The 12,836-nt window shown below is 38.6% G+C and overlaps 1 protein-coding gene across 13 annotated transcripts in view; it reads left to right on the top strand.

The window, feature by feature from the left end:
• CTNND2 (catenin delta 2) overlaps positions 1 to 12,836 on the top strand; it is a 640,487-nt gene that overhangs the window by 497,722 nt on the left and 129,929 nt on the right. For all 13 annotated transcript variants that reach the window (XR_010080727.1, XM_063400030.1, XM_063400087.1 and 10 more), the window contains one exon: positions 2,387 to 2,600. Coding sequence is in view for 12 of the 13 variants with exons in the window: in XM_063400030.1 (XP_063256100.1) it covers positions 2,387 to 2,600 (214 nt within the window). In the remaining variant the exon portion in view is untranslated. The remainder of the gene's footprint in view (positions 1 to 2,386; positions 2,601 to 12,836) is intronic.

The following is a 12,836-nucleotide window of genomic DNA, read 5'->3' as shown; positions in this document are numbered from 1 at the left end:
ATTTTGTAGCACCTTTTCTCTTTGACCTGCTTTTCTCATTTCTAAACTGGGAGATGTCATGGTTTCTCTGATCAGCAGAGGTATAAACTCTCAAAAATATTGGTGAGCTTTTCTGCCTGAAATTGTTGTATTTTACCACTGTCCGTTCCTATCTCTTCATGCATCATATAGTACCAGCTGCTGCAGTGTTTGAGGTTACCTGCATATTGCTCAGAAAATTGCACATGCGTACCGATATAATGCCTATTTAAGGAAAAATATCCAAGTTTATCTTTAAACACTATCACTTGGGCATTTAGACCAAAGCTGTGTGGTAACTGTATAGATACTAAAACATCTTAATTTAACACTGTAACATCATGGTGTGTATGCTTTTTGATAACACAACTGTTCTGTATTTTGGTTTTGCTCTTATTAAAAAAATAAGAATATGTCAGATAAACTTGAAGAGGAAAGGGAGAACTTCTGGTTTAGCAGTGAGTAATTTCATATAGCTCAATTTTGGAACCGTAAAGCCTGAATCACTTTTCAGTCTTTATTTGAAGTGAATCATAGATTCACATAATCATTTAGGTTGGAAACAGTCAAGATCATCTAGTCCAATCATTAACTCAGCACTGCAAATTCCACCACTAAGTGCCACATCTGCACACCTTTTAAGTACCTTCAGGGATGATGACTCCACCATTTCCCTGGGCAACCCATTCCAGGGCTTAATAACCTTTCCAGTGAAGAACTTTTTCATAATATCCAACCTAAACCTCCTGTGACATAACATGAGGCCATTTCCTCTTGCCTTACCACTTGTTACTCGGGAGAAGAGACCAACCCCCACTTGGCTACACCCTCCTTCCAGGCAGTTGTAGAGAGAGATGAAGTCTCCCCTGAGCCCCCTTTTCTCCGTGCTAAGTAATTCCAGCTCCCTCAGTTGCTCCTCACGGAACTTCTGCTCCAGACCCCCGTCATCAACTCCATTGCCCTTCTCTGGACTTGCTCCAGCACTTCAGTGTCTTTCTTGTAGCGAGGGGGCCAGAACTGAGCACAGGATTTGACTACTCACCAGGGGGGGAGTAGTCAAAGGGGGAGGATCACTGCCCTGGTGCTGCTGGCCACACTGTTCTTGGTACAGGCCAGGATTTCCCTGGCCTTCTTGGCCACCTGGGCACCTGCTGCCTCATGTTCAGCTTGCTGTAGACAGTTCCTTTTCCAATAGCCAACTTTCCAGTCACTCTTCCCCAAGCCTGCAGCATTGCATGGACTTGTTGTGACAGTAACACAGGACCCAGCACTTTGCCTCGTTTAAGCTTGTGTTAGATCCATGAAATGCCATACATCAGTTGTACATAAAGATTTTAAGTTAGTAGATGAAGCTTGAATTCCTAATAGATTTTACAGTTCTTTAAATGTCCCTGTCTTCCAAGACTTCCCTCTGCAGAGACCCATGCATGGGCAGCTGCACCCATGGGAAACTTCTTGACTTTTTCAGAGATGTCTGTATAACTTGCTTAAAGCTTGCTCAGTCATTGTGCTCCTCAGATGTTAGTTATGAATCTGTGTGGTTTCTTAAAATTAGATCCAAGACTGATTGCTCTCTGAAGAACAAGTAGTGCCACAGAACAATAAAAATGTATTTGTTTGAAATGAATTTTGTAATAAATTGTGCTTGACCTTCTTGATAATTTATCTCAAATATTTTTGTGGGTTTTTTAAGAATGTTTTTTATATGAGATATCACATTAGAAATTTATTTTGTAGGCCACCTTGGGTACACATAAGACTTCTGTTCCTGCATCGTTTAAGGGTTTCCCTCAATACTGTTAGAACAAGCTTATCACAATTTATTTTTCATCCTTGTCTTTATATTTCTACTGACTTTCTCCTTTTCCTTTCAGCTTTGCTCATCCCAGTTCAGTTGATACAACATTCTTACTGAGACTACAGTAGCTGTTCCCATTCCCAGTAATTAAATGTAAAGGCAGGACTCCTAAAAACTTTATGACGTTAAGTGCTTTTTTTTGTTTGCTGTAGCCTTGTGGGTTTTTCCCTAGCTTGTGATGTGTTACACTCAGAAGGAGATGATGTTTCTCTACTGCAGGAGAAACCCTTGCCAAGGCAAACCTTGAGGAACCATGAGAAACCCTGATGAGGCAAGGCTCTTGACTAACTTTGGCTGGTTTTACAGAGGTTCTGGTTTGTCATAGTACAGTTATGTTGCTACTGAAAGCGTAATACTAGGAATCAAAGCAGTGAAATGTAGCAGCTCTGTGGTGTTACCAGCACACCTTTGCTGGTCTTTAGTCTGCATAAAACACAGCCTAATTACATTGGACGGCATTTATTAATACTGGTGTTCATTGCCTAACTGTATGATTTTGGCCTGTTTCAGATAAGAAGACAAGGTGGAATACAATTACTGGTGGACCTGTTGGACCATCGGATGACAGAAGTCCACCGTAGTGCCTGTGGAGCTTTGAGAAACTTGGTATATGGGAAGGCAAATGATGACAACAAAATAGCTCTGAAAAACTGTGGTGGTATCCCAGCATTAGTACGGTTACTCCGCAAGACTACAGATTTGGAAATCAGAGAACTGGTCACAGGTTTGAATTTTTTCAGTATTTTTTTGTTCAAACTCGCTGTCAGTCTTGCAAGCACAGTTCTGTGCCACATGCCACTTGCTCCATTAGTAACTATTTCATTACCATCTCATTTGCCATAACAGAAAGCTTTCAAGCCCTTTGGATTTACGTAATGTATGAATGGCTTTCAATGTCATGCAGTTTACAGGTGCAGGTATGGTTTGTGCCTGTCGTTGCTGGTTCACGCTGTTCTTGGTTAGCCATGAGTGCTCTCGTGGGAGATGTGCTCCACACATGGATATGTTGCGGTGGGAATCCTCTGCTCTCCCTCCTGTTTGGGGCAGGGCTGGCCAGGCAGGAGCCATATTTTACTGAATTTACTTAGAAACTGTTACTCATTGCTTTTATCTCCTGTGTAGTGATGTGAGAGGGAGGATTTGTTCAGGGGTTTTCTGCCTTTCTCAGGGCTCTGATAGGAAAGTGGAAAACTGTGTTGGAGAGGTGGACGTCATCTTCTGAAGCCTTTTGTCTGAAATTTGATAGCATGCTGTGTGATGTGTTTCACACAGAGCATGCAGGTAGTGGCAGTTTATTTTTTTTCTTTATATAGTGGGTTTGGGTCTTTTTAAGATTGTGTGGATTTTTTCCTTTCTGAAATTCAAGAGGGAAGGGAGAGGTGGTGGTGTTCAGGAATACAGGAATGCTGTCAAACAGGACTGATATGAAATGTTTGGAGTTTTTTTTCACCTTGCCCTTAAGCTAGTGTATTTAATATGTAAAACAGAAGTGAGGTAGAGGGGTTTTTTTATTTTTCAGTTTGTGATTTCATTCTGTTTGGGGATTATTTAACACTATAAATCAAAAATATTTTCATTATCCTGTTTTCAATGCTGGTATTTTCATTATAATTTTTCTACTAAAATATGTAAGAAAATTTCTCATTTCTGTCACAGAATCATCAGAGTACACGTTATCATCTATGTTTCTTCAGAAATTACTTACCCTTGTACATCAGGCTTCATTTAGGGTACAAATTGATAAGATTATCACCCTTTGGTTGGGCCCAGGTTCCTTCCTTGAGGGTGTTTGAATAAAGTGAATGGTGTTTATTAAATGTAGATTTTTTTATATTTAATTTTGTTTCTTAGGTACAACAGTTATCACCTCCTACTTGTTAGTCAGGATTAATGGGGCAGACATACAGGTTACGTGAGCTCGGATTGTGCCTCCTGTAGAGTGACAGAATTACTGACAGATCTAATAAAGTGTAACCACTGCTTCGGATTCAACATACTTGTTTGTTTCTGGTTGTGTTGTCAGTATCCTGCCTCCAGGGAACATGCTGCCTATTTATTCTGAGTAGTAAGTGGCAAACTGCTAGTAAACCTCAGCAGTCACCATGGCACTTCCCAGGCCATCTATAGATGGAACATGTAATGTCATTAGGTCATTTATAGAAAATACAGTGGGCTTCAGTTTACAATGGCTCCATTGCACAGTATGCTGTTAAATTTTCCCAGATTTCTGCAGAAAGAAAGGATGTTTGTTTGCTAGTATGCTCTCAAAGTGTTATTAGCAAGAGGAGTAGGTACTGGCCATCAGTGGGAGGCACTAACCTGCCTTTGCACAGGTAGATACAGCTCGCAGGGGTGGCGAGCATCAGGAGTGCTGGATGTGCATGAAAGGGGCGAAGACCAAGATGCTGACCCAGAGGAATGGGATCAAAGTCAGTGGTATTTCAAGATTTTATTCCTCAGCCTCTTTTTGTATCAGAGTTTTTTGTGTGTTTTTAATAGCCAGTACACCCCAGAAGGCCACTGCTTGCCCTGGCCATGTTTTGTTCCTTTCAGAATGCAGATCACTGGCCCTTGCTTTCAAAATGCAAACGTGTTTGTGGTAGTGTTCTGCAAAGCTTCCTTCCAAAGCACAGCTCATAGCTGCAGCTCTCATATTGCATCTCTTAGGAAACGGGCTAAAGTCGTGCATCTGAATCAGTTCCTTTTTCCTTTTTTGTTTTTTGGTAAAGTCTTGTGGTGTGACAGCTATCCCAGCTGAATTCCTTCTTTCTGTCCTTTCTGGGAATGAAAGGTAGCTCCTGCAGCAGCTCCATTGGTAATGAAAAGATTTGACTTGGTGGCAGGCACAAGGAAAAAAATAAAAAGTTCCTCATGCTTTCCATCAGCCTTCCTGAGCTGAAGTGGCAGGAAGGTAATTATTTCAGTAGGGGCTCCACAGCCTGGAGGAGATGCAGAGAAAATAATAACAAATGTCTGTTTTGGGAGTAAACATAATACCTTGAGCCCTTCCATCTCATGTTCCTCATGCATTCTGTCTATATGAAATCTGCTCTTGTTTGTTCCTTTTAGAGAGGACACAAAGTTCATGTCTTAGGAATTCATACAAACTCTGACATGGCTGCCCCTAAATAGTCATCCACATTTGTCCTCAGAGCACTTCTCTTAGGTGGGAAGGTATCATTATCTCTGTCATACAGATGGGGAACTGAGCCTATCAAGTGTAAATGTATAAATGACCTGTCCAGAAATCTGGCAAGATGAAGGTGTGAATCACTTGGAATAGGCACCCAGCTGCAAGGGAAGAAATACGGCCTGGAGAGGTGGTTTAGCAGCTCAGTTTGTCGGGCAGTAGTGAAGCATTCCCTGCCTTCCCCAAGTACCGTGAAGTACTTGCCCAGCAGAGCGAAAGTTCTGATATTAGTTTCTTCCTCAAACATGCACATCCTCTTCCTTCTTGTAGCTCTTCTCTAAGCAGATTATAACTTCAATTTCTGGCAATCTCAAGACTTGTTTTGGAAGGGTATTTAAACCTGCAGACCAGCTTTCTATCCCAGTAGCTCCTTGATTGTCAGGATTGCCTTTGGCGCTATTAGTGGCCAGAGATTTCTTTCTGCCATAATCTCTCCAAAACAGAGTTTTTCCACTTTTTCCTTTATCTTGTCTTTTTCCTCCTCAGCAGCAGAGGTCTTGGGCTAATACTGGGAAACCTTACCATACTCAAATTTTTGGATTGCACAAACTTAACCTTAGGGCAAAGTCCCAGAGCTTCAAGGCTCTCTCATGTCAAGGAAATGGTTTCTGTGCAGGCTCCCATGAAGAAGCTCTGAGGGAAGTGTGCTGCCTGATTGTTATGAAATTAAATGGTGTTAATGCCCAGGAAATATTTCCTAAAATATGGAAAGATTATTCATACAGAAACACTTCCACAGTTACAGGTTTTTACTAGAAGAACATGGATAAAATTAGGTATACCCATGAATATATACATTTGTGCAAAAGTGAAATACTCTGATAGAAATAGAGATGTTGACGTGGCCTAAAGCTTCTGGTAATTTCCAGAGACTCAAAGAAAACCTGAATCACAATGTAAGTCTGTAAATGAAAAGAAATAGGTGTAAGCTAAATGCACCACACTTAATTTAGCCATCCTTTTACCCCAGCACTGTGCTGCCAGTTTCCACAGTAGCACCTATTAATGGGAAAAAATAAAAGCCTTCTATTTTAAAATAATAAAATGTTAACACTTTTCTAATAAATATAAATAGAGAGGAACACAGTACAAAATTAGCACAGATCCTGCAGATGGTAGAAAGAAATATTTTCACTTGGTAATAATGACAATGAGTAACTGATTTCTGATTCTCTTGCCTTTACCAAGTTAATTATGAACCCTTCCACAAAATACTATTTTATAATTTTTTCTATTTGTTTTACTGTCAGGGAAAAAAAATACATGGAAAAATCTGACATTTTAGCAAGGATAATAGAGGAATCCCATGGATGCCTTGTGCAGAAGGTGAGGTCAAGCAGCTGTTGCTAGATTCTTTCCAACTCAGGCCGTTCTGTGATTCTACGATTCAGCCTATGCTTGCTCCTTCTTCCATCAGCTTGTTTGGTTAACAGAGTACCTGTCTCAGATAAAATGGTTTAAACTGCTATTCTTCCCAGTTTTTCAAACAAGATCCATCACAGCTATAAACACAATTTCTGCCTATGAGCAATGAGGTAGCTGGATTAGAAAAAACTCCTTTTAAAGAGGGTCCTTGTATGACTGCATCACCTGTTTAAAATCTGTGAATACCATTTCTGATTGAAAGGTTAAAGTGAATAAGAAAGTACATGATGATAAAGAGCTGCAGCTGTAAATAATGTCAGGAGAAATTGTTTTTTCCTGTGCTAGCAGCCAGTCTCCTGCTTATTTTGGTTGACAGTAAAGTGTCAGACATTTAACTACTGTCTACTGAAAACACGTAAATTATATAAATGATAAAAATTAGCACATAAAAAATTAAAAAGCAGAAACTATCTAACACTATACATATATACTAAATATAGATAGGTAGGTACTGACTCATGTATTTCATTCACATTTTTATTCACTGAATCAAAAGGCATATATTTAATTCCTGCAAAACATGACAAGATGTTGTGTACAAAATGTTTCTTTCGAAGAAGCACTAGTTCTCCAAGTGTCTTTAGCCCGCAGTCAAGCTGGACAGGGAAAAAATTAATTTACTTCCTAGACCTTGGATTCCAGCATTCTCAGCTGTGGCCAGTTTGTGTTTTGGCTTGGTTGGCCCTCTGTTGTCGCCCCATGTCATGCAATATTATTACATAGTCCTGTTTCACTTTTAGTAGCTGCCTATATGTTTACAGGAGGGGTTTATAACCTTAAGGATAATCTCTCAGTGTCATTGAAAGCAATTATATGTTGTCCACCCTAGATCTGTGTGGTCTGAGTTGAGCACTGCAGGTGGAACCTCCTTTTGGTTGAATGCTGCTTCTTAGCATGTGCATTAATTATTGGCAGATTGGTCAAGTCACTCCAGAAGGCCCCTGTATCTGCCTTTGCTGCTCTGTGTAGTTGCAAGTTAGTGAGCCTGCAGTGATATGTAAAGCATGTTTAAGGAAGTATTCTGTTTAAATGGACCATTTAGCTCACTTCAGTGGAAGATTTAATTGGATTTCATTTAAGTAATTCTGGCCAATTACTTAGAATTTTTAACCTCCTAGTACAATGGCAGTTCTTCTCTTGGGGGCTCCCAAAGTCAAAATCACATTTCTGCAATTACTTCCTATTTGTAATGTTATTTTCTAATTGGACTTTGTAAAGCATTACACTTGTGATTTTTTTTTTGTGTGTGTAGTAAATGTTATTTAACAGTATTATAGCAAAGGGCTCACTGTTTAGTACTTCAGGTCTTGAAGCAGTTTAATTTAATAATTTAACAGTTTTGTGGAAAATTGCCCTTGGCATTACCTTAGTGGAGTGTGTAAACACAGATGTGAAATTTTATTGTGATACAAACATTCATTTGGAGATGGCACCTATTTGTAACCTTATTTCTCTCTGGAAATTAGATTTGAAAATGAATAAAGGCTCTTTTATCCCATTCCGAGAGGACTTTCCCACGGCCTTAAGTAAAGAAGAACTGAACTCTTCTATGAGTTCTGTATTCTTACAGTATTTCACCTTGATGTAATTCCTAAAATCTCTTTTTTTCCTCCCTTTTCCTTTGCACGTTTATATTGGGTGTTCCTCCAGTATTGCTCATATTAAGTATCCCATTTCTTAACTGTATTCAAGTTTTGTAATGGAGCAATGCAAGTATAAGGAAACCTGACCAGTGAAAGGCCTAATTAATTAGCAGCTTTTGATATGTAATGTGAAAAGATAAGTTGAAAGATACATGTACAGTGCCTCGCTCATGGAACCAGAGAAAACTGAAAATCAGATTATGAAGATATATGTTCCAGATTCAGATACATGTGCTATCTATCGAAAGCTTTTCAAATAGACAACACAAAAAAACAATATATGTGTGTTTAAATTGTCATGATGGCATAACCATGCTAAGATTGCTGCTACAAGGTTGACATAGCTTTGGTTCAATATATGCTTAGCTAAGAGAGTAAGACTGCCAAATATCCCTTGGGGCCCATAGCCCTATGTAGTAAAACAAAATGGAGATGTGGGATAAGTGCAGAAAGTACATGAGTGCCTCTGAAGATGAAGCTCCTCCACCTCCAGTATCTGATCACCGTGTCCTGTCAAGTCAAGGAAATGAGAAAGGTTAAGCATGGAGCTAGGTAACTGCAAGCACAGATCACTGCTTTCAGAAGTGCTGATTTTGATTTTGGCAGGAAAATACATTCATTCATTTCTTGTTTTGTGTCTGTTCTGCACATAAGTGAATTCTCTTTAATAACTCAAACAAGTGTTTTGAGGAACTCTGCCAAGCGCAGAGGCAGGTGACTTACAGACTTCAATTATTTTTCCACCAACAGATTTAGGATAAGGTTAACAAATTTCAAATCTACCTGCCTGGGCACTAAAGTTTGCTTGTATGTTTTAAGTGCTTTTTATTCAAAATGGAGATTTAAAGGGCATTAGCTCTAATAAACCTTTCCTACTTCTCCGTTAAGTGGATGTAATTGCAAGTACAATATCCTACCACAAGCAATTTTAAAAGTTGATTAAAGCTTATGAAGCAATTTACTTCTAATTAGGTGGTTTAAATAAAAGTTGTTTTCAACATTAACAAGATTATTTGTGTAATGAAAATTCCTATCTATTTACTCTGGACCGAAGCCAGTGGCTGAATAAGGAATTACATATTGTAGTTTCCTCAGTATTTCTTTCTTCAAGTACAAGAGCCTTTTCAGTTCCCAGAGGCTACATAGTAATTTGACTCTATCCTTTTGCTTGAGATATTTTTAAGCAAGCCTTCTTAGTTGAGCCTCCACCCTGAGTTCTGTGAACTGTTGAGAATTTTGATAAAAATGCCAAATTTCATCAAATCCCCTGCAAGTCTCAGATTGCTTTTAAAACAATGCATTTCATCTCACAGCCAAAACTTTGCACAGGCCTGTTTATTATTTTATACTGTTACATCTAAAATCTTGTGGGGGGAAAAAAGGAAACCAAGGCTTTGTTTAACTCAAAAAAACTACTTGTTACTGCTACCTTGATAAAATTTGGCTTAATCCAGACCATTATCAAAGCTAAACAAAAGCAAAATAAATGAAAGCATCTGGTCTACAGAAGAGGCTGCTCAAGTTCATCTCACTGAAGGTCCAAGTGCCCCAATACAACTTCAAGCAACTCCACCAAGGTAGTACAAACACTGTGGCAGGGTTAGTGGGCTGCATGGCAGCTGTGTTTATCCACCCCAGTCATCAGTTACTTTAAGGTTTTACAAGGAGTCTCCAAAAATAACTATGGCATCATCATAATTTTCGTAAAATACTTACAATTTGTATTATGTACTATTTGTACTTCTCCAGACTAGTAGGCTGACATTTCATAGTGGATGTGTCGTGGCCAGGCACAGCTGTGTGTTGTACTTTACAGTGTGACTCTACAGCAGGGCAGAGTTTAAATTTCAGATTTTAGCATCACCTACAGAAAATACTGCCATCATTTCCGGAAATGTGGAAGTGTTTTTAAACAAATTCGGAGCAGGAATGAATTGGCATTTTATAAAGGCTTCATACAAACCCAGTGTGGAACCATTCACCAAAACACCAAATCTTTGTAGTCATTTTCCTTGCAAAACAGGAAGGTAGAAGGTTCTACAGTTTACACCCATATGATGTTGGGAAACTGATTTCCAACCTGTAAGCTGTGACATCTGCAAGAAATTCCAAAGTTATTCAAAACACATCCTATTTATAGTTCATATGTACCAGCAAATCTAAAAGTAATTTAATAAATTGTGTAATTTTTCTTCAGAAATGATGCTGTCTTATCAAATAACACTTAGGCAAACAGTGTTGACAGTTCAGCTGGATCATTTTATACCATATCTATTGCAATTTTACTGTCTAATTATGAAACAATCTTTGCCCCCTTTCTCAATATGCTGTCACTATTTTGGCTCTGAAAATGGGAAAACCCACTGATAGAATCTGTTGTCTTCATGAAGAGTTATTCTCAACTTTTTCTGAATCATCAGATTAACTTCTTCACCCCCTGCTGCTCCCAGTTAAATAAGGAGGTGTGCTAAAATAGATACTTTCTCAAATCTTATGCCCTGCTTTCTTAGCAACAGGCTGGGGTACTGATTTATCGTGTAAGGTGTTACATCCAAAGAATTTTTAGAGGTAGAAGGGAATGTTCTGTTACACAGCAATACAAAACCTTCCTCAGGCTTGCAGTGCCTGTTTCCCTGGAGGTGAATGTGGGAGGGGAGAACAAGTCACTGGGTGCTGAGGGCTCTGCTGGGAACAGGGCAATGCTCCTGGCAGGGGAGTCCCTCTCCTCTCTCTTAGGGGTCTGCGTGGGGGTGGTTTCATCCATTTTCCAATCACAGCCTGCTTCCTTCTCCCTTCTTCTCAGGCAAATTCACATTCACTTGTCCTGCATTTACCACCCTTAGTACCAGGACAAAACCCAAGGTGGTCCCTTGTTGCTCTCCTTTTCTAAGTGGGAAGTAACTCTTTTTTTCTTGTACAATGAGATGCATCTTTTATAGAAAGTTCATTTGAGTTTTGCCCATATTTCAATTCATGGAGCAGTGAAACTGATTTCGTAATTTGCTTGTTAATATACTGCATAAGTAATTTTATTCTGTTTTTTACTTCAGTCAGATTTTAAATTTAAGAGGAAATATCAAACAAGGTAATCTGGAGTGATAAATAGAGGACATCTGTTGCAGCATATGGCTTGACATAAGAGCTGCACTGAACTTTTTCAACAAGTAGTAATCCTTTGGAAAAATTCAGCTGGACATACAATTTTGATGGACCTGCCTGAATGATGGAGTATTAAAATGCTTGCAGTTTAAAACCAATTTGTACTTGGAAATATTTCAGATTTGCGGCAAAAAGTACTTAAATTTTATTTTGAAAATAGTTTTTTGTTTAGAAAAAGATCTGAATATTTCACTTTTCATTTACAAAACGAGAGTTTGAGGTTATGGTGAAACATTCGTTCTGTGGTAAAATTACTGTTTTCACTATGCCCAGTAATTTTATTCTTTTTTTTTCATTATTTTTGTATTTAAATACCAACATTCATTCTCCCTCCCGCATAATATTATTTACAGTGCTCTCTTTTTCTTAGGTAACAATTTGGCTAGTAAATGTTTCCTTCTTTTTACTTTTTTTAGCAGCTATACACGGAGCCTTTCATTTTACACACAGATGCAATTTTATAGATAGAAGTGACTAACTGGTTCTTTATAGAAAGGAGTTTTGTATTTAGAGTTGTAAGTTGATGTCCAGCTTTAATTATAACATTTTTATTCTCTGTATTAGAGTCTGTTATCAAATATATGTTTTGATTTTGGTTGCTAGTAAAAAATACTCAGTATAATACGGTGTAAGCACTGAAAAAATGCTGCCATTAATATATATCCACCCTTGTTAAATTCCCATGTTTTCTAATAAAGTACTTGATTTGGAATGGCATTGCTGTTAGTCGTGTTAGGATAAAACTTTTTTTGAAAGCAGTTGTTCTATTTTTTTCTGTATTTCTGTCACTTGGAATGAATTGGTTTTGCTTTGGCTTTAGCGTTTTACAGGACTCATTTAATTTCATCAGCTAGGACAGGAAGTTAAGCAGGAGCCACTGATCTTTCCACAGAAACCTTGGTCAACTCTTCTAGTATTTCCTCTACTGTTTAACATGAAGGCTAATAACTCTCCAGCATTCTTGGCTGGCACTTCTTCCCTGTCACAGTTATGTATTAATTTGCAGTCTACAGCTGAAAAAGAGGAACAACCTTAGGCCAAAATTCAGTCCCATGAGAGAAACACAGACTCCATTGTTAATGCAATAATAGCATTTGGGTGGAACTTGGTCTTAATCAATACTAAAATTGCCCCCTCCTTTTTGTTTTAATAAAATCCAAGATGTAATTTTGGAATGAAAAGAGGATCAGTTGAGAAAGAAAGGGCTAATTTTTCAGAGGAAGTGTTTATATTTTTATACTGCATGCAGTCTTGTACTTTTATGTAGTCAAGATCAGCTGTATTTTTTGTAATTAAACAAAAAACCCACACCATAATAATCCTTCTCCTCTGTGGAAGCTTTTCCCTTAAGGCTATGAGTGGATGCAAAGGGAAAAAAAATGTTGCTGCAACTTTGCTTAGTGTTCCTTTAGCTCCTGCCCTGCTTATGGCTTTTACTGAAACTCGGTGTTTCTCAGTGTGGACTTTTCCTCTGTCAGCTTACACAGAGAGAGCAAGCCACTCTCTGCTTGTCAATCAGTGAATTACAGCAAAGTGTGCATAG

The sequence above is a fragment of the Prinia subflava genome, chromosome 1 (assembly GCF_021018805.1).
Source record: "Prinia subflava isolate CZ2003 ecotype Zambia chromosome 1, Cam_Psub_1.2, whole genome shotgun sequence".
NCBI lineage: Eukaryota > Metazoa > Chordata > Aves > Passeriformes > Cisticolidae > Prinia > Prinia subflava.
The sequence above is the reverse complement of the archived record's forward strand: the minus strand, read 5'-3'. Positions and strand labels throughout refer to the sequence as shown.